This window comes from Simochromis diagramma, unplaced genomic scaffold (genome assembly GCF_900408965.1).
Source record: "Simochromis diagramma unplaced genomic scaffold, fSimDia1.1 OVJJ01000618.1, whole genome shotgun sequence".
Taxonomy (NCBI): domain Eukaryota; kingdom Metazoa; phylum Chordata; class Actinopteri; order Cichliformes; family Cichlidae; genus Simochromis; species Simochromis diagramma.
This window is the reverse complement of record NW_024387423.1, coordinates 5,094,028-5,120,603: the sequence shown is the minus strand read 5'-3', so window position 1 is coordinate 5,120,603 and position 26,576 is coordinate 5,094,028. Positions and strand designations below refer to the sequence as shown.

The 26,576-nt window shown below is 39.8% G+C and overlaps 1 protein-coding gene across 2 annotated transcripts; it reads left to right on the top strand.

Moving 5' to 3' along the window:
• The first annotated feature begins 2,716 nt into the window (after positions 1-2,716).
• Positions 2,717-9,493, top strand: irx4a (iroquois homeobox 4a). 2 transcript variants are annotated; one of them, XM_040013341.1, is made up of 5 exons: positions 2,717-3,234; positions 4,143-4,394; positions 5,295-5,401; positions 7,178-7,488; positions 8,326-9,493. In XM_040013341.1, exons 1-5 carry the CDS (start codon positions 3,190-3,192, stop codon positions 9,030-9,032), a joined length of 1,422 nt encoding a protein of 473 aa, XP_039869275.1. In that variant the 5' UTR covers positions 2,717-3,189; the 3' UTR covers positions 9,033-9,493. The 2 variants fall into 2 exon arrangements, with proteins under 2 accessions (XP_039869275.1, XP_039869276.1); XM_040013342.1 differs by lacking the exon at positions 2,717-3,234 and adding an exon at positions 3,358-3,492.
• The last annotated feature ends 17,083 nt before the right edge of the window (positions 9,494-26,576 follow it).

The following is a 26,576-nucleotide window of genomic DNA, read 5'->3' as shown; positions in this document are numbered from 1 at the left end:
AAGACCAATACCTTTAAAAGAAATAACATGCCATTATGGATAACATTCCGTTTTCATTCATAGCTCCAGAAGAGAAGAGAAGAGAAGAGACATAAAGACGATCCACTGAGTTTGTTCACCTGATCTTAACCCACGTCTGGGAGTTTGAACATGGCAGAGGTTAACATCAGAACTATCACTGAACCACACTTGATTCAGACAAGTTTCCTGTCTCAGTTCTAAGTCAGCTCTCATATTGTGAGCAGAACGCATACATTTTGCCTCTGCTGCTTCAGTCTGGGAGTATAAACTGCTCACACAAAGTTAAAAAAAAGTCTTATCTGAAAAAAATCAACATGAAAAAATGAATTACAAGTAAATTACATTGTGCAGGGTTTTTTTCCAGCTCTTACAGATCCAGACCATGTAGATTTAAATATGGACCAACTACTTTCCTTTTTTTAAAGATTTCCTCATATGATCTCAAACCAGAAGACTGACAGATGGCTTTAACAAACCCACAACATAGTTCGCTTAGTAAACTCAGCTCCCACTCCACTTTCCTGTGTGTGTTTCTTTCGACGTAAACAGTCCCACACATATATCTCCCGCGCACTCTCCTCCTCCTCTTGGCTCATTAATCAACAGCAGATTATCAGGAAACTGACACTTTGTATTATGAGTTCCGTTGGAAAGTCAATGCAAGTTATCAGGCTCGATTCAAAGTGCAACTAAAGATTATTCAAATTGCAGTAATTTGGGCTGATCTGATGTGGATGAGCACAATTTCAAGCTCTCTGTGGGTATTCTTATGCAGAGTAATTTGCAATATAGTGATGTATAGTCTAATTTGAGTGAAGGGGTTGATTTATGTTGCTCTGTGAACATGATGGATGCTCCTACACCAGGTCTCTACTGAACACAGCTATCTATCCTAATCTGTACAGTAAAGCCACCTTCAAGTGGCTCATTAATCTAGATCATTAGTAAGTGATATATTTTTCTGATTATCGTGTTTATCCTCAGTAAAAAAGGAAGGAACCACACAAGTGCAACCAGACCATAAGCATTACTCCTTTGCCCTAAAATGGAACAGCATCTTCCCCCTGCTTGCGCCACTTTAACCACAGAGCATCTCTGCTTCCTCACATCTGGAAGGAAGGGGAAAAAGAATCTCCTCTTTTAATCTTTAAACGGTAAACAAGCATGAACCTCCTTCATTTTCCGTCTAAAAGGCATACACTAATGCGCCTAAATATTTTATCACGGGCGCATGATAAAACTGGGTAACGCAGTGGATAATGAAAAGGTATACACCCAGGGGGAGGGGGAGGAGGTGTGAGCCGTAGCCTATAGTTCAGTGGATGTGTCTCTAAGATTTTTTCACCCTCTCCTTACCTCTGTACACCAATATGTGTAGAGGTGTATGCAAATAGAAACAGACAAAGCTGGACGCCCAGGTTAGTCTATAATGCGTGCGCGTGTGTATTTGTGTTTACCCCAATCCAAAATGAAGGTGTCATCACTTTCTCCTTCGTTTCGTCCCGTGTGTGATGTTGAAGATAAATTGGGTCCCGCCCTGCCTTTATGCACTACGTCGCACATAAACTCAATAAAGGAAAAAAGTCTAAATTTATAAGACAAAACGGAGCAGTAGGCCCTCCGTGTGTGTTCGTGTGTGTGAGAGCTGTGAGTGAGTGTATGCTTGAGCGGTTCAGACGGGTTGTTAATGTTGAGGTGGCATTAGAGTTAATGCAAATTAAAAAGGGCTGGCTGATCCCTTTTGACCCCCCCGTTCACTGTGTTAATGCGGCCATTTGCTTGGAGGTACTAACCCCCTATAATTCAATTTGTCAAAATGAATGAGAGAACAGACATCTTATAAAGCCCACCCTCCCACAGAAACCCAACTTCTTCACAAAAATTATTTAAAAAGAAAAAAAAGAGCGACACGAGGCAAAAGTTACTTAACCGAAGCACAAACGTCTTCGTCCTCAGAGCTCTTTATTACTTCTTTCATCTGTAAATGAAAGCAAGCAATTATTGCAAGGTGCCGGAATCATATTATTATGTTGGCCCGGGTCCCCTAGATAGTCATCAATCACTCTCAATCGACCTGTCACCGGCAGGCAGAGATCCAGCTGGAGAGGAGAGAGGAAGGAGGAGGGAGGGAGGAGAAGGAGGAGGAGTACATCATCATTAATTTGAGGAGTGACCCCTGGGGCTATCCACATGTCTCAACCCGGGATTCTCCAAGCAGGGCAACGCGCACCGGCAAGGTGGCGAGCCAGTTTTGGGGGTTTTTACAGCAGTTTGATGAGTCTTCCTAACAAATACACAAGTGATAGATAGATAGATAGATAGATAGATAGATAGATAGATAGATAGATAGATAGATAGATAGATAGATATTGCACCGAATGTTAGTATTATAAAATACATTTACTTTGTTAATTAATTAGTTTTATCTTTGGCTGCTATCTTTAGTATGAAAATATTCTTCACAAATTAATTTGAAACCAATTAGCTCCCAGTGTGATTAGAAGTTGTTCGGAGGAATGATAGGAATGTGCTTCATTAGGCCTAATTCATTTAAGCGGATACAGACGTGTGCATATTTAAGCCATTGATTGGCCTAATTGATTGATTGCTCGTGCAAATTAATCTCCAGGACATATTCGTGTTCATAAAGGTACTCCGTGCCTTTTACTCTATTAAACATTTCCTCTTTATATCGTGCTTTCAGTTTTTTTTCTCGTCATCCTGAGAAAGAAAATGCATATTAAAGTTACAGTCTGGTCATTTTTAGAGTGGGAAACTTCTGACGTCACAGTCACCGGCGTTTAAAACAACCTGCCTCTGCTGCTGACGTCTTTTATACTACTTTTTATAGGCAAAAATATGTATCTGACAACAAAGTGATTATTCTTGGCAAAGAAGCTCGTGTTTCCCTAATGCGTTTATTTATTGTTAGTGGAGTTTTAGAAAAGGAAAAGGAGAGGTTTGATTAGGTGGTTTAGTTAATGCAGTTTAAAGTCGTTTGAGTGGGGGCTTTTTACAAATTAAACATGCTACTCTGCTTCGCCCTATAAGCATCCTAGGAGCCTGTGCTTACCAATCAATTGGTACAGTCAAACAGAGCCGCAGCCTGCGTTAGAGTGGAGACCTTCAGTCTCGCTTTATTTCTGGATATTGGGGGACTTCTCTACCATGTCATATCCACAATTTGGATATCCCTATTCGTCTGCTCCACAAGTAAGTTCGTGTAACTACGTTTGTTTATAGGATGTTGTGGTATTCATGTCGCAACGGGTGATTGTCTCATCGATTTAAGCTTCATCCCTTTACGCACTTTAGCCAAGATTCCGGGAGACTTTTAATGTCTTTTCGGGCATCGGAAAGGTATTGCATTGCAGCCAGTGGTACCTGTGTAGCTAAAGCGAGAAAGAAAGGGGGTGAAAAGAAGGTATCCAGAAACCATCGAGACCCCCGACCTCCTGTTCACTGATTTCTGTAAGATAATAGCCGCTGTGTAATGTTAACCATATGTTTATCTGCTCTGGAACACACATGGCAACTTGTTCGGCACACGCCATGTGTGTTTTGCGCTATAACAGCAGCTGTTTTATTTTGGCTGTGAGCCATGAAAAATCGTTTGGCTTTACTTTAGGTATTACCGAGCAATCTCTGGGAAAAGCATGTATATGTTTGCAAGGCATGGATTTTGATTTTGAATCAAGCCTGTTAGACGGCACATTTTGGACAGTTTTACGCGCATATTATCACGCGAACAGAGTTGTGGCGTTCGACTTTAGATCTGGTCTGCTCTGATCTATTTTAGTCGCCAATAGATCTGCCATTTTTTAAATGGGCAATCCACAAAAAAGGGGCAGACAATGTAGATCATTTCAAAAGAAGTAAATTGCATAATTTTAAAAACGAACTTTATTTTTATAACCAAGTTTAATTTCGCGATCTGTGAAAGTGAAACGTGTGGAACTTTTTTAATCAAGACAATTTTTAAGACAAGTTTTAAACTAACTTCGTCACCTGTCATTCTGTTTCAGTGCAACATTAAATTAAGCAGCCTATGTTCTAATTTTTTAAAAAAGAAAGAAAGAAAGAAAAAACAGCCGATGAATTTTCTCTTGATCTCCACCCAGTTCCTGATGACAACTAACTCTCTGACCACTTGCTGCGAGTCCACCGGCAGATCCATAGCCGACTCCGGAGTAGCGGCTTCCGGACAGACACCTGTCTACTGTCCCGTGTATGAGAGCCGGCTGCTGGCCACGGCGAGACACGAGCTGAGCTCAGCCGCTGCGCTGGGAGTGTACGGGAGCCCTTACACCAGTGGTCAAGGCTATGGGAATTACGTTACATATGGCACGGACGCATCCGCTTTCTACTCACTGGTAAGCCCTTCATCTGATCCCTCTTGGCATTGATTTATGGACCTGCAAGGTTCAGAAGCTGAAGCAGGCACACCTCTCTTCTCCCTCTCATTTTTAATGTTCTACGTAGCAAAACATTAGCCTTTAAATGCAGAAGATGCATTCTTATATTCACGATAACCGTTTCAAGGAAATTAAAAATTCACTCCAAAGAATAACGCACTTCATATCAGCTTGTTTTGATGCAGGTTAATTTTAAACGTATGTGATTTCCGTCGTTTTCAGTCTGTTTCATCTCTGCAAAAGTGAATTTGAAGAGTCAGCCTGATAAAATTGTCAGAACATGAGTGCAAATAACTTCTCAGAGTTTATTTAATTTATTTTTTTATTTTAATTGAGCATGTCTTCCTTCTAAAACATAAGAACATAAAAGACATGCTCATATAAAGTAAAGTATTGTTTGTTTCATTTTGGTTTCATATAAAATTCCATGTAGTGGAATCACTGTTGGCAGTAAAGGGGTGGTTGGAATCTTCTTAGAGATTATTTTACCTACAACTGTGAATTCTAATTATTTATTTTGTCTGAATTGTTTTTAAAAATAATCAGAGTTCCAACTTTTCAGTCCTTAAAAAAAGTTTTGTCCCTGCAGTTGGTATACAATCATATTTATATGTACACAAAATATGAGATGGATTTTTTCTTCACTTTTAGCAGAACATTATTGTTGTATTGTATTATTGGGCTTTTGTTTTTGTGATAGTTTGGATTTCTTTGGGAATCATTATCCTTGTTGATGGCAACCTAAAAGTACAACCAATGCGCATCTCTTCTTGTCAAGTTGATTATTTAAAATGCTGCTATACCTTCCCCTTTTTGTGTGTCACTCTTCTAAAAACGTGTCTTGCTGTATGATTGCAGGGTACATTTGATACTAAAGATGCCACAGCTTCTGCGCATGCGGGAATAACCCAGGCCACAGCTTACTACCCCTATGATCCTACCTTGGGGCAGTATCAGTATGACAGGTAGGTTTCTGTGACAGCTGATTTTTCTTTTTTGACATGTTAAAAAAGCTCATTATCAGTTCAAACAACAGACCACTTGAGGTAGACCCAACATCCTGCTTGAGTAAAATGTGGTACAGGCAGAAAAACAGAGGGAAGTTAGTTGCATCAGAAATGATTTTAAACTATGCGGTTTAAGTCTGCTATCCCAAAAAAGTGGAAACTTATCCCAGCTTTCTTAAGCAACAAACACAAGATGTAACTAAAATGAAAGCGAGAGGTAAATATTGAGCTGTAGTTTAGGGTCAGTTTCCTGGCATTAAATCAATCATTCCTGAGGGGTCAAGGCCATTCTCATCGCGTCAAGCAACACTGGGTGATCACCTTCATCTCATGACACATTTCTTTTCTGATGGGGTGAATTGCCTCAGAGGACCCATGCCCCTTTAATCAAAACATAAGGCCTGTACACTGTTGTGAAGAGCATGCCTGCCATATTGAAAGGTCTTCCCAATAATCAGCTGACATCCGCAATAAGTCTGTGATGTGGTGAAAAGGTAGCGTGTGAACGTGATTCATACGTGACTGTGCATTTACCTTAGAACAGAACCTAGCAGCGGTATCAGAAATGCATTGTGATACCACATGCTTGCTTTTATTATTATTGCACATTCGTTGATCACACTCGATATTGTATTGGCGGTACTCGATGTCTCATGCAGACTTCGAGCTTTTCAACATGTAGCCCAAAACCTAAGCGACAAGTGCTTTTACCAATCACTTTTAATACCGCATAAAGGGCAAAAGATGTCATCAGGAATGCTCGAAAGTGCACACACTGCAAAAAGCTAAATAACCTGTGTCACCCAGATGAGCAAGCAGGCCAACAGCAGCACCATACTGTCTGCACTCATCTTTTACCTGAGGGCTCATCATTACACTCAATAAAGCAATTTTACAGTCTATTTTATCTGAGAACAACACAGGCTAAGGAAAGGTGCAGCACTTGTCTCCTTTTGATTCCCTTTTCAGTGCATGACCTGCTCTAAGCTATACGGAGCAATAAAGGCCTCATAAAAGCCTCCCAAGAGGACTTTTACAGCTCACTGCGGACTGAAAATCAACAGCATGCATTTTAAATGTAGGCTTATGGTTGATATTTGTGGGAGAGGTGAGGGTAGGGAAAGAGCTGTAGCCTGTGCTAAGAATGGTTTTAATAGGTGGCACAACAAAAATGACCAGAAAAAAAGAATGCTTACCATAATTTACACTCTTCATCTTTACTAATAAGGGAACAGCTTATATTTTTCTAAATGACAGTAATAGCATATTAACTTTGTGAGAGCTTTGCATTATCTGAGGGGGTTTTAGGGACGTTGTCAGAGTCTCTGTTGCTTTTGATGCCTTCAGTCTTATAAAGCATTTTCTGTGGACTTCACATGACTTTGCAGCTTTCTAAGAAATATTAGCGTGTACAGTATGTAACCTTTGACAGGGTAATGATCTTCTGCTTGCATGCCTTTCGCTACAGCTTCGGAATTATATCTCTTAAGTGAAACATGCTTCTGATATTCAGTTTTAAATTTTATTTGCGCTGACGAAGGCAGGAGTGTGACTCCAAGGCTTATAAAACATGATACGCATCAGCTCAGAAAAATTCCAAGAAGCAGATGGCTCTGTCATGGCTGTAAGGAGAGAAACTTCCAGGACAGTGCTTTAAAAATTGTCAAGCAAAAAGCGTTACATACTATATTTACTCTCTCATTAGTATTTTGCTTGCCTTCTTCTCATTAACAGATATGGCTCCATGGATGGGGGAACAAGACGAAAGAATGCTACACGAGAGACAACCAGCACGCTGAAGGCCTGGCTACAGGAGCACAGGAAGAACCCATATCCGACTAAAGGAGAGAAGATCATGCTGGCCATTATCACTAAAATGACCCTGACGCAGGTCTCCACCTGGTTCGCAAATGCTAGAAGGAGGCTCAAGAAGGAGAACAAGATGACATGGCCGCCGAGAAACAAGGGCTCAGAGGAGAAAAGATATGACGATGATGAGGATGGATCTCAAGAGGAGCAGATAAAAAGCGAGAACAATGACGATGGTTAGTGTCAGAGTGCTTTGCAAGGATAAAGTAAAGCTGTAAAACTCCAAAGCTGAACTCTTTCTAAGGGAAGTTTTTGACTTTTTATATAGTTCACAATAACAAAGATGAGATTTGTTTTTTTTATTTAGTTTTTTTATAAAGACTAAATAAATAATTTGCTCCTTTACAGCTATAGACAGACACTTAATAAATAGACTTTTCCTTAAATTACAAATTGTAGCATTCTGCAGCATTTTGAATTCCATACCAGACTGTACAGATAGTCCTATAAAACCTGACCACACTCATATTTTAGTTTACTCTGACATCTCTTACAAAGAAATATATTTTTAATAGAAGGTTTTATACTGTAATTATAGATAGACACTACATCCTGATAATAAATAATTTGTTTGACTGAAAGGTTTACCAATGATCTGTGCCACATTATAGGCTTAATCACGTTTACTATATGACACGTGAAACCTGTCAGCAGCAACATTATTTTTGAACTATGCTGCACAGGCCTGCCATCAGACTGGGCCAACACTAAGAACTTACTAATGGAGGAAAATGACACAGGCCTCAGTCAGAGTTAAAAAAAAGAGTCAGGTATATAAATAAGTTTAGACTCCTGGAGTTTTGATATCAGATTAAGCAGTTAATTGTGATAGAGTTGAATACATTGAAATTAAAACTCTGTTTTTTTTTAGCTTAAGGGAACCTTTATTTTCCCCAAACATTATAATTTGCAGGTGTGAAACATTAATTTACACCTTTGATTGGAAGCCTATTTTCTGTCCTGCTGTGTGACACTGACACGTCCCTCGTTTCTTTTCTGTTCTTGTTCTCCAGAGACCAGAAGCCGGCCCGACAAGGACCTCCAGTTGAGCGACTTGGACGATTTCGACACGCTGGAGTCTGAAAGCTCTGAGTGTGAGCTGAAGCACCGATATCACATGAACACACACATGACCACAACGACAACCGACTGCCCAGGCGAACACCTCCTCAAGGACGCGTCTCTGAAGCTCTCCATCCCCGTTTCTCTCGGAGAGGAGCAGGACTTGAGCAAGAGTTGTCTCAAAACGAATCATAACGACGGCTTCCAGTCGGACAGCAGACAGCAGGAAAAGGCGTGCTATAATCAGCAGCAAGGGCACCAGATATTAGACGGCAAACCTCGGATCTGGTCTTTGGCGCAGACCGCGACGTCTCTGAACCAAACTGAGTACCCATCCTGTATGCTGAGGTGCCAGCCCCCGCCCTCCTCCCTCACCCCGTCCCCCGCCGCTACCTCACCCGTGACCGGCCTGGACAGGCAGGACTCGCCGGTCACAACCCTGAGAAACTGGGTGGACGGGGTTTTCCACGACCCCTTGTTCAGGCACAGCACTTTGAGCCAAGCCCTGACCAACACCACCGTCTCTTGGACCACGAACACCAAAGGCACAATTCTGGAGGCTGAGAGAAGCACGTCGGCCTTGCAGCAGCATCAAAACTCCTCCAAAGACAGTGCCATGAGTTTTCCAAAAACTATCAATAAACTTTTCTGCTCCTAACAAAACCAAATGATCCTTTCTTGCAAAGAGAGTGGAAGACTTTTTGTGACTAAAACTCGGATGGAAGAAAAAAGAAAAGAAAAGAGAGAGAGAACTATTGCGTGTCTATGATTCCCTTGTTATGTTTTATTCTTTATTAAAACAGTTGTAGCCATAAACTGTTACACTCGAGTTACAGAAGGGAAACATTTCGATTCAACGCACGCACAAAAATGTATAACAAAGTTTACATCTTGGGAAAAAAAACAACAACAAAAAAAATGTAGGCCTAAGCTTTTTCCTTTTAATTTTTTTTCTTTAATATATGCGCATGCTAATGTAATTGAATATTATTTAGGTCTCAGCAGCTGAGTATCACCAATAAAAGAAAAATAAGTCTCACTAATGCACTGCTCTCCTTGGGAGTGGATGAGAGCGTTTCAACTTTGTTCACTGAAAAATAAAAACAGTCGGTTTCTGAAGAGCGCTTGTGATGTCGGGTTAATGGTGAGAGTTGCTGTCTATGGTGCTGAACCAGGCCGTTCCCCCTTCTGCTCTACTTTTGCGTTTGCTTTTATCTAAAACAATGACTTCACCCTTCCCCCGCAATATGGGGCCTGCTGCAAGGCTGAGGATGAGAAAACATTTTAAAAAGCATCCTGCAGTTTAAAACAGCACTCCCATCACTCCTAAACCATAAAATACTCTCACGATCTAACATCTCACACCCTCTTTTTTTCCCCCAGAAAACACTCACTCTTGTGCAATGACGGGAAGAAAATGAGGCAGCTCATCCCCACAAGACAGAACAATATCAGTATCTAAGATCTGCCTCATTAATTCCCTCTAAACAGGCTGTAATTGGGATGTTCACAGTCATATCTCATGTCGGGCTATTGATTTCCCCTCTCTGCTCTCTGATAATATTATCGAAATATTTCAACATCTTCCATGATGCGGCTGTCAGTAGGGTAAGTTATTCGCCATACGTCCTTTAATGGGTTCAAAACGGAGGCCCGTAAAATAATTTTGAAGTGAGGAGTTTTCGCTTTGACACTAACCCCTCGATTTTCCTGGAGACGGGGGTGGGGGATCCGGCAGAAAAACAGCGCGGATGCTGATTCCTCCGCTGAAAAGTGAAAGGGCTTTTACGAAAGAGGCACTCACGTCGTCTGGAAGTGAAAAGGGCAAAGGAACTCGAATTAGTTGTTGTAGATAAAAGGGCAAAAAGAAAGGAGTCAAGGGTACTTGACAGTAATGGCGAAAGAGGAGCTCTCCGGGGACTCTGTCCTGTGAGGAGGGAGTGGGGTGTGGTGGTGGTGTGGAGGGGCTTCCGTGATGAATTTTAATGGGAAAAGCACCAACGATCGAGATCACCCCGCCCTCCACGCGCCCCTTTAAAAGAAAGTGCAACGGCGGACAAAAGAAATTTTCTATATAACGCTTGTATTTTTTATTTATTTATTTTCTTTCTTGGGCCGAAAAAAAAAAAACCTTGCCTGCAGCATTTCGAGTAGCAACGTTGACATAACCTCAGAATAAAAATCAAGGAAAGGCATACATGTTGTGAGGGTGCTTATTTTTTACTTGGGAGGGAGGGGAGAAAAAAATGCTTTCCTATTTGACTTGACGTACACCTGTTTAACCTACATACAAAATGGTGCATTTAAATTTTCATGGCCTCTGATAGAAAATTAGCGCATAGTTAAAATCCCCGAAGATCAGATAACCCCGACATTTAATTAATTTACCATGAAGACAGATTTTATTAGACCTCTGAACCAACTGGCTTTTTATTTGACAGAAAGAGACATGAAGTAAGACAGAAGAGAGGGAGAGAGAGAGAAGGGAGGGGGGTGTCCTGGGAGAGAGACCAGTGCGCACAGTGCACTCAAAGAGAGAGAGACAGCGAAAAAGAGAGTGAGAGAGAGGGGCCACCTATAACTAAATCATTCAGCCATGGCAAATACGAACGCACAGAGGGAGCGGGATGGTAAATTAACAGGAGCTTTTTACATAGAGACCAAATAAAACTGTAATCAGCGACGCGTTACTTTTCATTAAGCGGCTCTGACAGCAGCATATTCAGCCACTCCGACACAGGAGCAGGGCCCGGGCTGAAATAAACTGCTCTCAACCCGAGAGTCATAAGATAATTCCTTAAGCTCCATTAACAACTCTTAGCCGCAGGAAATGGGCTCCCCCTGAAAACATCTCCAAATCTAAAAAGCTTTATCGACCTGGCAAACCTCAGCTGATGGCTTCTCTTTTTTTTTTTTCCCCCAACTCCCCCCTCCCCCTCTCTCCTTTCCCTTTTTTCAACTTAAGGGACAGAAACGTCCAACTGAGGTAATAGACTTTGACACAACACATTAAATGGGAAATGAGAAAAGGGAGAAGAAAGGGCACTCTTAAACGCCTTTTAAACGTTTCCAATTAGAGGTTTAAAACTTGAATAAGATGTAGGCCTTTGGCATATGCCTGGCTGATGGGACATTTAACTGAATGCCTTCTCCACTTGGTAAAAGCAGCACTTAACTGGGCACAGTATGTAGTCGTCCTGTGAGGCGGGCGAGTCAAGGGATAAGCTTTATCTCACTTTATGAGAAAAAAAAATGCCCACGAGTCTTAAACAACTGGATTGTTGTAAGATATTGCCCCCCCTCCCCAAAGCTACGAATGAAAAACAGAACAAAATAAAAGTTGTGGAAGCATCTGTTGTTTATTTTATTTTCATTTTTTACTCATCTTTGTATGATCTTCCTTCCTGCATAGCTGAAAGGGGCTTCTTGCTCTCTCCACAGTGCTAGAAGGCCCACAAAAGCTGACAGAAACTCGGAACAATCAGCAGTTGTGGAGTTTCCCCAGAGAGAAAACCAGCCTGGGTCAGGTTAATACCACTGTGACCCTGAGCCATAAATATATTTACACATCATTACACATCAACATACACATTTAAACACACTCTCTCTCTTTCACTGTCGCTCTTTCTCTCTCTGTATCTCATACACACAAGCACACACACGCACATATACACACACAGTCAGTCTCAAAACCTCTGCCACACATGCCTGCATCAGGCTTAATTGAATATTTAATCTATTCATTGACTAACATTAATATGGTGAGAATAGCTTTAATGTGATCAAAGCTTAAATGAAAATGTGAAGCATGACCACACACAAAGGGTAGCGTGGAGAAATGGCACACGTGCACACACACACACACACACACACACACACATACACACACACATACAAATATGAGCAGTATGGGCACTTTGCCTTAGCAGCCCTTTTAAGAATCAATGCAATGGCCTTTAATTCCAATTATAATGAAGAATATTAAAGCGGTACTCTCAAAGCCACGATAAACAAAACAGCCTGTCGGTGTGTAATCATATGATTCCAAAAAACACATTTTTTATTAGGATTAAATTACATCTAAATGTCAGTTGGTGTGAACGCTTGGCATGGTTGATCTTAGCAAATTAATATATTGATAGAGAACAGAGCTATGCACTGAAGAAGTTTGTTGAGTCAGAGTAGTGCAGAAATTAGTTTGGATCCAGAAGCTCCATGTTTGGTGGTGAATGACAGGACTAAATCCAAGAGTTGTTTGTCTTGTCATCTCTCACTTGCCACAAGGGTGAGGTGTAGAATACCCCCCCCCCCCCCCCCAACACACACACACTCCACTGTTTTAGGAGCTGAAGTGCCACCTACTATTCTTTCTTCACTGCTTGGAGATATGGTCTGTGTGTGATTGTTTGTGTATTTGTGGCAAGACCCCTACTGCCAAAACAACATGTCCAGGATGTGCCTTTAGGCCCCAGTGACTGCCCTTTATCAGCCCCTTGCTGCCATCACCTCCCTGCAGTCTTTCCACAGGTCAAGAGGTTCCAGCCTGAGGTGCATTGCTTTTCATCATCATCTCTGCTGTCTGTCTGTGACGACACGGGTGAACTGTCTTTCCCAAATTCATATTCACTACTTTTATGAATGAAAAAATACTAATCGTGGTATATAATACTCTCTACTCTTCAATGTATTTTGGAATCAATATACAGTATATCTACATATAGAGATATATATTTATTTATAAGTATATAAATTGTACAGAGCTAATTTGGAGGTTTACCTGGTTGCATTACCATTCTTAGCAATGGTTGCAGCCGCCCACAGAAAAGTCCAGGGGTGTAATCTCACACTCGTTAAGGTCAGAGGAAAGGTTAAGAGGATCTAATCGTGGGTCACTGCAACACACTTTGACTCTGTCAGACAAGTGAGACTCAGTTAGGCTCACCACTAGATAACAGATATTTTACATGCAAGCACCTGAGTTCTTGAGGATGAATCACAATTTTTATTTATAACCCGGCATAAGCCTAACAGATCTCAGTTTCATGAGATATCCAATATCTCTATAGTGGAAATCTTGTTCATAAAAGTCAAGCTACTAAGGCAGCTTTCTTAGTTTAATCGAGAAAGAGTCACCAGTCACCATGAACATGCATGTATATTTTATATTTTTACTAAGCACAAGTTAAAAAGTAATCAAACTTATATACACATAGGTTGTTTTTTTGTGTCACTGCATTGAAATAATGATGCAAATGTAATGTATTTACATTTAAGTGTTGCTTTTCTAGTCTTGCTCAAAGCCCCCAAGAATAGAAGTTATAGTTTTACAAATTGTTCATGCAGCACTGTATTCTCTAAACTTCAAGCATTTTCTGTGCTTCATATTCACAACCACTTTGATATCACTAATAACCCGACATGCATGTCTCGAAACTGTGGGAGGAAGCTGAAGTGCATAGAGAACATACAAACTTCACACATCGCTCCCCCAGCTGAGAACCAGGAATCCTGCTGCTGTGACAATTTTGTGGTGAGCAGTAAGTAGAGCTCTAATATTTAATCGACTTAAATGTAAATATCCTGCAACATCTCAATCATTTCTCATGTATAATGGAAGTAGCAGCTTCTGTGAAATTTACCACTCTGGTAAGGTGTAGGTGTAGTTGAAAAAACAAAAGAAAATGAGTTGGACATTGTTATTTTTTTCATCTACAGTACCACTAAAGCCATGTAGAAGTAATTGCTAAAGGTCAAAAGAGGCTGTGTTTTACCAAGACATTTGTGTTTATCATTCAGGACAGATCAATACAATATTGTTGTTTTAAAGAACAAAAGCCAGGGGAGACTTAACACTGACCTTTGGTTCCATTTTCCATCGTGTTCAGGAGGTCATACAAAACATATAAATGAGGCCCTCAGGTTTCTCTGGACAGAAAAGTTTCTTTTTTTGTTGTTGTTTTTTTCTTTGTTTTTTAAGTAACGGGCCAGTGTTAGCTGTGGAAAGTGTGGGATATTTTTATATCCCATTATTTCTCCGCTCTGCTGGGCCGTTGTTGTTGTTGCAGACTGACCAACATCTACTGCTTATTATCATCACCATGTTTACTATGCAGTTTGAGGTAACACACAGTAGTTAACTAAATACATTTAGCAAGTCACAATGATGTTCATTCTGAATATATGTTGTTAATTTTCTCATTTTCATCTCAAACAATCCAATCTTGCAGTATAATTTCACTAGTAATGTATAATGCATTATTATATCTACACCTGCATATCTGTTACAGTATTACTGGTGAACACACATATCTGAACTTAACTTGAATGTCTGGCTACAGTATGGGAATGTGCACACCTGACACCTGTATTTAAGTGTTACTATAAGTGCCCCATAAGTCAGACTGGACTGTTGGGAAATATACATTGTTATTACATATTATCCATTATAGCATGGAGTTCATTAGCTGTCAGAGACCTCTGGCTACTGCTTGCCTTATCAGCAATTCCAACTACGAACTTTCATTTGCCCAACCTTACCAATAATTTTTGTGCCTTAATCATGAGCTTTTCCCAAACAGAAGTAACTTAAGACCAGACTGTGAAGTACTGTTTTGCTGGTCTCTCTCTGTTTGAACATTTCAGAATTGTTTTCTCTTACGCTAACATTTGAAGAGTTTTCTGCAAGACCTACTACTGCACCCGGTATGTAACGTATACAGTTGTCTGCATGTATTGCAAAAAGAGAGTGTTGTGACACTCAGCAGAAGCTGTTGTTTTCAAGAAGAAGAAAGTTAAATGTTCTACAGAAGTTCAAGAAGAATCTTTCAAGGTCTGCCTGTACCTTACCTCGAGGCTAAGGTACAGGCAGAAAAGCATAAACAATTAATCGGCCCATTTACAGAGTAAGATTTCTTCAAATTCTCACTCCATTTCCATCACAAATCTCCAAACAATCCTTTAGTAGCTCCAGCTTTTTCTGTGTGTGAACAATAAGTGTGTACATTAACCGTAGCAACAGCATTTCACATGCAAACCACACGCATCCTATCATTGTAGATATCTGAGGGAGCCATTTCTGACGTTCATGATGAAGACAGCATAGGTCTGAGCTGTATGAACACCAATACAAAGTGTAACTTTGTGGCTATGAATGAAAACCAGTTGTTACTCTTGCACTTGCTGCTTTGAAAAAGCATTTAAATGTTTAACATTCAAATCCAATGTTTCTTTTTGCTTTTCACTGGAAACTAGGCTTGTATGAAGTACTGTGTGTGCTAAATCTCACAATGTGTTTCCAGCACTTAGAGTAAGGCAGGTGGATTCCAAAATAGCTCCTCTAACAAGTCCCACAGAGAGAGGAAAAGAGACACCTTTGCGGGCCCATTGCTCCTGGGCTACAACATGTAGTGTGACGACTCAGTAACTCCAACAGGTCGACTTTAGACTATTTGGAGAGTTTTGAGAGACAGCCCGGCCAACTGTGAGGATGTGCTCTGACGCGCTACGTGATTCTTTATCTGCCATGCGTCTCAATCAAGTGTAATGTCTGCTTCCTGGCTTCTCCATCTTTACCCTTTGCTCCTTCTTTCCTCTAAGCATTTCTTTTTTTTTATGATCTTTCTTCAGGTGCAAGAAGGGTAGATTCATTTTCTATCCAAATTGTGATGAGTCAGCCAAGCGATGTGTTTTCCACCTTCCTCTGAAATAACTGTTTGACTCAACTTACAAGATGTACTTTCTCCTGACAACCCAGAGGGAGAAGAGAGAGACAGTGTCTTTGTTCACAAGCTTGTAACTGCAGTGGACTGGTTGTGACTGTGTCCATAGGCTGCCCAGCTAACTGGGACTTCACAATGGACAAGAGTCCTAGTTTTCCTTTCAGTGGAATATTTTGCAAGTATTCCCAATTTCTGTTTTTGTACCCAGTTCTATAAATTTGACAACTGCCACTACTGACATCAAAATTTCCTCCGTACCAAAATGCATGGATAACCTTTGAAGATTAATATACATAAATATTTTTAAAGGAATACAGATGACATGAAATCTGTAAATAACATTTGTGACAGAAAGTAAGTGGAAGACTGGTTCAGTAAGAATTTTGTGTCTGTTATAGGACACAGAAGTACTGGGAATCTTTGGATCTTTGTGACTGTTTTAATGTGTACAACACATGGAGTGTACCTGATTGTACACATCAGCTGTAAACTTTTTGAACAACCAATCCAAACATTAGTTATTTAAACAGAGCGAAATTAGATAGAGCAATTAGCGCAAAACTAGAGATGGATCAGATTATCTAGGAATGTTTTCTAAATCCCAAAATTGAATTTATTTGTTGAGCCACAGCTCCCATAAAGGTAGCAGCAAAACAGCAGTTCCCTCAACTCCAACTCCCAAGCAGTGATGAGTACACTTCTTACAATATGGGCTATTGACTAATAAGAAGTATACTTATCAGTGAATGCTGGTATTTGTTTCCACAAAGTAGGCCTTTATCATCTCAAACTCGTCTCGAGTCAGAGAACTTTTTCTGGCCTCTAAGTGAGCAGTTTTAAAGAAACACACTGAACTGAGGAGGTTTTCAGATGGCAGAAGCTAAAGTCAGTTTTTCCTTGGGTCTGGTCAAGGGTGTTGAGGTCCGTCCCTGCATAAGCAGTGTGTTGGACTGGTACAGCGGCTGCGGCTGACTGATCTGTCTGCTCATTAAGGCACTGGCGAGCCCATTTGGCCTGGTCCTGTAATGGGAGCCTGTACTGTGTCAGAAACACTTATTTGCTCCACAGCCATCACAGAACATTAACATTCACGACAGCCCATCACATGAGGGCGGGTGAGGGGGGTCAGAAGGGTGTCTGAGAGGGTCTGCTCACTGCCCCAGCCCACTCACTCCCACACACACACACATAAGCACAAACACACACACACATAAACGCATCAGGGTACACACATGCAAACAGACGGCTATACAAAGTAGCTGTACCTTTCAGACCTGCACAAACATGCAAACATGATGCACATTGCACATTACACTCACCTTAATACACCTGAAGTCATGCAATTGCAGCTTATGCTGGCTATTATGTATTAACATATGCATGCATATGCACACACATGCACTAGCACGATTTCATTCTCTTAACACATTTTTTCAAAGATCATACACACACACACTTCAAAAGCCTGCGTTCTCTTACACACTCAAGGAAACATGCAATCAGCCCTCTAAGTAAAGGTCACATTTGCAATGCAGGTGACTCAAGCAGAAGGCAGAAAGTAATTGGCTGACGGGACGGGGAGCGCTAATACCTTGTCTCTGAAAGATTATGTGATGGATGGGAAATGCTTGGCATTGGCGTAATTAGATGTGTTTGGAAGAATCTAGACCAGGCCAAGGTCTCCACGTATGATAAGTGAAAGTAAAGACAGAGGAAGGGGGACAGTCAAAGAGGAGGGTGGTGTGACTGAGTAACAAGGATCACACAAGGCCTCTGCTAAATTTAGGAGCTCTGGCAAAAAAGAGAATCAGAAATAGATCAAGGAAGAAAGTAATTTAATTTTAAATATTGTTTTACTTCTAAGGTACATAGGACTACTGAACTTGAGTGATACACATACCAGCACGGTCAGGCACGTGCTTCGGTCAGGTCATTAACATCATTTATAATACTTTATAACATTAGAAAATAAATGTTACTGTAACAATGCTCTCAACTGTAAATATTATTACATGTATGACCCCCACAACATAGAATTAAAACAGATACTGTACAATGGAGAACTCATATAGAGAAAATCAATTATACTGTACAAACTGAAGAAAAACAAATATACTGGAATGAGCAAGGAACGCAGAGGAACGGACACATAAGACAGGAGGAGGGGGAGATGAGTGCAAAGCATTCTAATTGAAGTGGGCCAGCTGTGGTGGGGTGAAACCCTTTAAGACACATGCATTATTTACATAGTGTGTGTGTGTGAGAGAGAGAGAGAGACAGAGAGACACCCTGTCTGCAATGCACCTCCTTTGGAGAAGGAATATATTCTATCACAAAGCATTCAAGTGGAAACAAAGACTCATCCATTCTCCATATAGAACGGTCGAAATGGAAATATTGTCATTGACACTATACTTAACTAGGACTGGAAAGAAAGGAATTACAAGTACTCTGGTACTTTAGCTGTGCATTGCTAAGCTACCAATAGCAGACAGAGTGCAGTTAAGTTCACTTTAATTCATAATATTGTTAAAAGTAATTAGTGTACCTTACAGAATTTAAGTAAAGAGGCAAGGACAAGTTTTTTTGTAAATAAAGAAGAGATACTCAATCATATTTTATGTCTGACATGGGCAGGAGAAATTTACTTTACTTACTTTTAACCAGTAACATGCAACTTAATTAGTGGACATCAACAGTGTTTTTGTACTGCGTGCATACTAATGCACACTTGCAGTCAAACAGAAATCAAGTCTTAGGAACAAGGGTCAAAACAGTTGATAGCATTTAAGATGAAATTATAGAGAAAACTGTGTGGATATTTTATATTTACAGTGTTTCAGATTAAAGGGAGAGATGTATGGAGATATGAGATCAAAATATATATATATAAATGTCCATCTTGAAGCCTGTCACCTAAGACCTGTTCCCCTTTCTCTTGATGTTGTATGTAGCCCTCTAGTGTTTATAACTAAACTATGTTGAAATAGAAATAAAAACAAAACATATTGACAAAGTGCTGCAGAATTTATGATCTTGTAAGATCCTCCGAAATGCCAAATTGCTGTTCAAAAGGTTAACAAGAAAAGATGGGAAATAATTAGAAAATATACATAAACGGTTTAAATTCCAAAATTCATGGTTTAATCGTTACTGTTCCAATCCGACTATAATGACATAAACTCAGTAATCAATCATCGCCATTCCTCTCCTCTCCTCTCCCAGCAGGTTATTGCCGCTATGTGCAAATAAGATTAGCAGGTTGTATTTTCTCAGGTCTCTGCATTAAAACAGTAAGCCTGGCTGTGTATATAATTAGAGAGAGATTATGGCAACGCCACTGCCAACAACCATGGCCAACTGACATTTTGTGTGTGCATGTTAGTGGGTCAGTGTGAGCTGGCCATGGTTCTTGTGCAGTGGCCTCCCTATAATCTCTGCATGTATCCGTATGTGTGTACAGGTCCACAGGTGATGTTTGAAGTGTAACAGAGCCAGGATACCAAGTAGTGAAAATATGGAGTCTCTGAAAAAAATGAATACAATTAGCCAATATAGTTTTGTTTGTCATAATTTAACACCTAATAAGAATACAATTACTGATGTAAACACACGCGTGAAAGAAAAATGGCAGATTTCCATGATTAGGAGTGCATTAATTTGCTTGCCAGTGGTAGCCCTTTGTTACTCCAGACTTTAAACTCAGTCATAGTGTAAACACGCAGCCCTGTGAACTTGGCAGATGTCTGTAGCTAGTATCTATCCTCCTGATGGCCCGAGTGTTTGACTGTGACTACATCGATATCCTGTTTATTCAGTCTGCATAGGAATAATCACTTCAGTAAATGTCTGATATTTTGCAGGATTTGTAGGTTTGTAGGTCAGAAGAGTTTTCCAACACTTTGTTGGTGTGTAATTCTATATAATTTTAACACGCTCACTTTCAAAAACACTACAAGAAGTTTGCGCATGCATACAAAGAACCTGCAAATGATGCAATGGATGTAAAGGGTTCTTCTCCAATCTGTTTGTTTTACTAATGAACTAAACAAAAAGGCTTCTAATCTGATGACGCAAATCTCTTACTGCAGGATAACGATTTTTAAAATCACCTTTAGCTGACATTCCTATAATAGCAATGCCTCCTACTTTTTATTTTAAAAACAGAGTTCAAGTTTAAATAATTTCCTGTTCGACATCACTTCTTTTTCAGCACTAACTGCAGAAATTCAGATACAATGACTTTTGCTTCACATTATTTTTCCATCTGCTTCCCATCACTCCACGTCGCCTCAAAGTTACTAAATAATAGAAGAATTATGTGTATTTTATTCAGCCATTTTTTACGCACAGTTTCACCCCAATTTTTGCTCAGAGCGCTTTTCTAACCGACTGAAGAATCACAGTGGTGTGCTGCTGCCTGTCCTAATAGACGCCTCATAGCTCGCCACTCTCTCCTCTTGCAATTAGTTTTCATTGAATACTATTGATTTTTAACCCCTTTCAATTACATACACAAAAGTCAACCACCTAGATGTTTGTAGTCATTAGGAGCTCCTCTTTGTGTCCTCTCCAATACTAATTATGTCTGGCTACTGGTGGTTGTTATCTTCCCTGCTTGGAAGAAAGAAAAAAAAACTCCAAAAGGAAAAAAATAGAATCACTACATGCACCAGTGGAGATCTGGGGTCTTGTTGTGTGCGTCTGTGTATGTGTGTGCATGTGAGTGAGTGTCTGAGTGCATGGCTATCCTTCCACCATGAAGCCTATGGAGAATACACCTAATAAAATAAATATGACTTGGATGAAGAAAAAAGTAGTAAGTGTTTGTCCCTTGGCACATCGCTTTCAGAGAACGTAATGTATTGTATTTCTGTGTGGCTTGGCATTTCTCCTGCATTGTTAAAGGGATGTTCCCAGAAAAGTCTTTGTTGTATTTAATTCTAAATAAATCCTGACATTAAATGGCTATTTCCTCTAAACAGAATTTGAGGATTTATCTGTTTGAGGATAAAACAAGAAAGGAAAGGAAAGGAAAGGAAACTGCACTGAAGGAATTCTCTTAAAATACATTTTATTTATATGGAGCCAATTCATAAAGGAAGCAATCTCTGTTTACATTATAAGGTAAAGGTAAAAATATTTGGCTGTACAAGTTCCAGTTATGGGCTCTTGTGGAGCAACATATTACAACCCAGGCTGATTTGTATTAACTGAACTGAATTGTCAACGCTCTCGCTCGCTCAGTGAAAATGTTGCAGATCAGAGCAAAAGGTTGCACAGGGTCTGTGTTTGCACTAACCTCTGTCCTATATTTACTCATCCTCTAAACAGGAATGCCATGCATATGTACAGAACAGATTTGGCTGGCATCTCTGAGTTGAATCATTATGCCCTTTCCTCTGCATGGCAGCAATTCAATGATAGCACCACAACAGGAAGTAAGGGGCATATAACAATGCAGAGATGCTGATTGAGTTGAAAAATGTGTGCAGGGAACCAACAGTGTTGAAATATTGTTGCTTATAAAAGAAGGGTGACTAAAGCATTGAAAACTAACATTGCTAAATCAGTTCATTGCTAGTGATTTGTCTTGATCATGGTTATGCTTGAAAAGACACCAACTTCAAATTTGATGGAAATTTTTACTGAAGAGCATTTCATTTGACAGCACATAAGATATCACATATTCTTGGAAACAATATTACTGTAATGCCAGAACAGCACCCTAGCTTCTATGCTATTTTTTTGTGTTTTTTGTATTAATAGCATTACTTAAACTAGCTCATGTAACATGCTGTGCTTCAATAGAAGAGAGAAATTCGTGACAAGTAAAAATTAGTCCAAAACAGACCATCTGCCAAGCTGCTGTTATAGGCGACAAAGAGCTCAAAAACACAAAACGACACTTTGAAAAAGGCTGTCAGCTGGAACTGGAACTTGGATTGAAGAGTCTAACAGGAAAAAAAGCAGACTTGCTGTATATGTCTGATTGACAAGCAACTAAAGTGTGGGTTATATAATATCAGTGCAATGCCCAATCAGGGAGAGTGTATCCCGTATTTTTGGTAGCTGCAATTTACAGATGGCTCAAAAGTGTGTTACATGCAGAAATGCAGTGATTCACTTGTAGTAGAAACAAGGGCTAAAGATTTAGAATTTCTTTAACTGTGAAAAAAACTTTCCCTGAAAGATTATTGTGAAATCTTGTCATGTGTTCAAACTGTTTTATTTTACTATGTTATCATGATTTATCTGGAGCCAAAACTGTATTTAAGAGCTACACAAAAGTGAGTAGTTTCTTGGCACTTATGAGACAGATAATGACTTTTCAAAAAGTTGGAACTTTATTCCTTAAACTGACTTAATTGACAGGCAAATCTATGTCACTGATCTTCTAGAACTACATTTATCAAAGAGACACAAATGAACTTTACTTTCGCTCTAAAGTTTTCAACCTTCTCAGTAAGAAATCATGGAATTATAGAAATCATGAATTTTGAGTAAACACATGCTGAAAATATGATTTTTACATGTAGCACTTGTTGGAATTGCTCAACTTTACACTTTGGGTAAATAACTCATTGTGGCATAGTAAAGGATTACCGCTATTACAAGCTTTATTTGTGCCTTTTCCGTGCACACTGACATAAGCACGCCATCATTTGTCATCACCAAAGGTTAGCGTTCAGTTTTTCCTTTGACATCTCATTAGAATTGTTTATTTGACAGGTGCGCATATGTGTCCAAGTTACAGTTAGAATATATCATTTCGGAAAGGCTAAGAAAATCCTTTTCCTTTAGATCAAAGTCAGAGAAATCCTCTAATTATGATGAGGTTCAGACTAGGTGTCTCAAGCTTACTTTTCCTCCTGCTCCCTTGATCTCTCTGTCGCAGACTCTGCCATCTATCACAAAGTGTTCCTTTGATAATTACATGCCAAAATGACTTAAAACTCCCCTGCTAGGTGTAAGGCATTGCAGCCTGAATGACATGCCAACTAACCCTAAGGATTTTTAACAAGGTAAGTCAGGAGTGTGCCATGCAGTCACTCACTCCTTTGCACAACTGCTCTGCAACTTCTAATTACAGACTTTTATAATCCTCCGACTCGTTATTTTGACTAAACAAGTTCACAATGAAAGCCACTGTGGCAGTCTGCCATCTCTTTTGCTTTCCTCCCTTTCTATGACACTGTTTCTGTGTGTGTCTGTGTGTGTTCTATGGGTCTGTGCATGAGCAAGGAAACGTGCAGACATAAAGTAAGGTAGAGACAGTCTGCCACTCAGTGAAACAGATAATTAATTGATGTACAGCAGACTGGAGATTTATTTATTTATATAAACAGATTCACTGGGCAGGGAGGATACTGCCTTTGTGTTTGTCAGGCGATGGAAATGAGACTTCAGGATAAAGGGGCAGAAAGGAAATAGAATGTTGATAGGCCGAATGCCAAGCCACAGAGTCTCTAGTGAGTTTCTCCATGAGACACTGTGTGTGTACACTTGTATGTGTGTGTGTGTGTGCGCGCATGTGGGCGCAAACCCCCAGAACAAGCCAGCAGAGCCTGAACATTTGGCACTAGCAGTTCATGTGTTAAATGTGGGCATGGTTGTCAGCGTGTATAGAGGTGTGTTGAACTTGCTTAGCATGTCCCATGGACACTTGCACACTTTGTATACTTTTAAACAGCATGTCTGAGTTATGGAGGCCTCGCACACAGACACACACACACACACACACTTGTGTGTCCCATTGCTTCAGTCTAAGCAAAGCATACTGGGAAGTGGTTTTGTGTTTATGTCTTTCAAAGGTTGTGTTTGATCTCACTGGATCAGCTCTTTTTTTTCTTTTTGTTCAGCTAGGCAGTAGCAAAAAACAAAAAAAAGAAAAAAAACTTACAGTAAAAAACATATTTGTGAGCATGTTATATTTGTCAGCTAGATAGGTAAATATTTTTATAATACCATGGTCCCTTTTATTTGATATCATTAAAGCAGCTTATGCATTTTTTGTACACATGATCTGATAATAGTTAATTGCAAGGGCTTCAGCAGTCTTTACTGAGTTTAAGCTACTAGCCATTTGCTGAAGTAGCTGCTACTGTAATATTTTTATTAAATCTATTTGCTTTGCCTGCTGTTTTGCAGTTTTTGTAATTTGGACTTCTTGCATTTAGCTGCAAAAGAAAATTAATGTTAAAACTTATATTTTTCTTTTTGATTGGTATTCCTGGAAAACAGCAGTATTCCTAGTAGTAGGTTGAACCACACAAAGTCAGTATAAAGTGGTTGGGTTTAGTTTAAAGTTAGGCTTTGAGTACTAATGCCACCTTGCAATTCAGTGTCTTTCCAGAGTGAATTTGAAACCCAAAATACCTTAGATACCTCTAATGGGATGGGAAGAGGTTTACATTGAGCCTATCAAATCTAAGTAGTATATAAAGCAACAGTGACCTCTGTGGTTTGAAAATAGAATTACATAATTGGAAGTTAGACAATCTGAATTAAAACCTGGCATTAGGTGTCCAAGCTGGTCAAAGTGCCATAATTGTAGCGTAATCTTTTTAACATCTACTATTATTTTTTGGAATATCCAAACCATTTGACAAATGTATATGCAAACTGGTTTAATAGCACCCAGATATTTATATTGAAGTCTGTGCCTTAAAGGATAAAAAGTAGGAGGAAGCTTAATTCTTGTGTCTCCCTGTTTGTGCATGTGCATGTGTGTGTCTCAAGGAAATCTGTGTCTTCGTGTCCATCTCCCATCCGACATTCAATCTATAGAATCTGCCTCTTTGTCTGTCAGTTTGACCATCTCTCTGTCAATCACCGTGCTTTATTTGTGCATGTTTCTGTGTGTGTATGAGGCACAGAGAGAGAAAGAAACTGCCTGTCAGACTGTCTATCTGTCACCAGTGATACTAGCAGTTTGCTGGAGGGGAAACATCTAGATATTTCTGCTTGACCGTACAGCTGCCCAGCCAGAGATGGCCTCTTTTCCGGCTTGGCCCCTGTGCGGACAGCTGTGTGTGTGTGTTTGTGTGAGTGTGTGTGTATAAGTTAGACAAAGCAAGACAATGTGTGTTGGGTTGGACAGTGATTTCAGAATCTGTTTCACCCTCAGGTGACTGTCAAGCTGTCAGAAAAGCAGGTTTGTTCCAGCTCAAGATGTACCTCAGCATGTTTATATTTGCAGTTATTTTCCCCTTTGAGTGCTAACATCTTGTTGACAACGCTGTACACAGAGAGGCTGAACAGGTAAATAAGTCACACAACTCTTCAGATCAGTTGGAGTGTTTCCAAAAAATGTGGGATTAACAAGACGAGAGGAAATATGTTATATTGTTTGGGGGATTTTTCTGTGTGCCTGAAAGAATGTGTGCCCATTATTTGTGGTATTTTTTAAAAAATAGGCAAAGTTTTAATAAGTGAAACACCATTATAGGTGTTAAAATAAAACATTGTAGGCCCCATAGTGTAAAAGGAAGACAAAAATCAAGCACAAGTCATAGGGGTGGGATAGTTTTTACTTTTACCTTAAAAGGAATAAAAGACAAAAATGTTGTAAAGCTATATTAAAAGTCCTTTTTCTGCTTGTTATGTGTATACAATGAAAATTATTATAGTTATTTCAGAAGAAAAGTTCATGTTTAATCCACCGGAATATGTTCAGACTGAAGGATGAGACCAAACCGCACTGCAGATGTATAAGCATTATATCTGAACTATCCATGTGGTTTATCACTCTGCAGATAATAATGAGCCTCTTAGTTTATCGTTGTACACAAGACAATCTACTCTGTTCATTGTCTCCTCTCCCTGGGTGAGTGCGTCCTACAGATCATTTTACTGATCCCTCCAAGGACAAAGTGAGAAAAGGCCCCTTTCTCACAACACCTATTACCTACTGTGCGGTGATAACCATACAGCAAACAGCAAAGAATGAACACCAAATTTTCTGGCACGAGAAAAGCACGAGTTCAGTCGAATAACAATGCAAAAATGTCCATTTTTATGATCCAGGATTGTAATGAATGAGAGCATGTGAGATTAGCGTGGGGTTTTGTTCAAGCCTGTTATCAAAGAAGAACAACAATGGTGGCGAAAGATGGGACAGGCTTGCATGAAACACAAGTTTTTGTTTTTTGGGGATTTTTCAAAGCCTTCCCTGAGTTGTTTTTTTTTTTTTTTTTTTTTTTTGGGAGGGGGGGGGATGAACAATCGCCCCGACGCAGTTCCTTTGTTTCTGGATGGGTATAAATTCAAGTGGCCGAATGTGTCTGTTGTTTGAGATTTCTGGCTCTCAGCACCCATCATTTCCCACAAGATAGGTGATCAAAGATAGAGACAACAGGATGCCAAAGACATATCACAGAGAATGTGAGGATTTACATCTGCACTCCTCAAAAAACAGAAGCATTTACAATGGAGCTCCAATGGGCCCCTTGTGGACTGAGCAGAAATATGTGAGTGTGTAT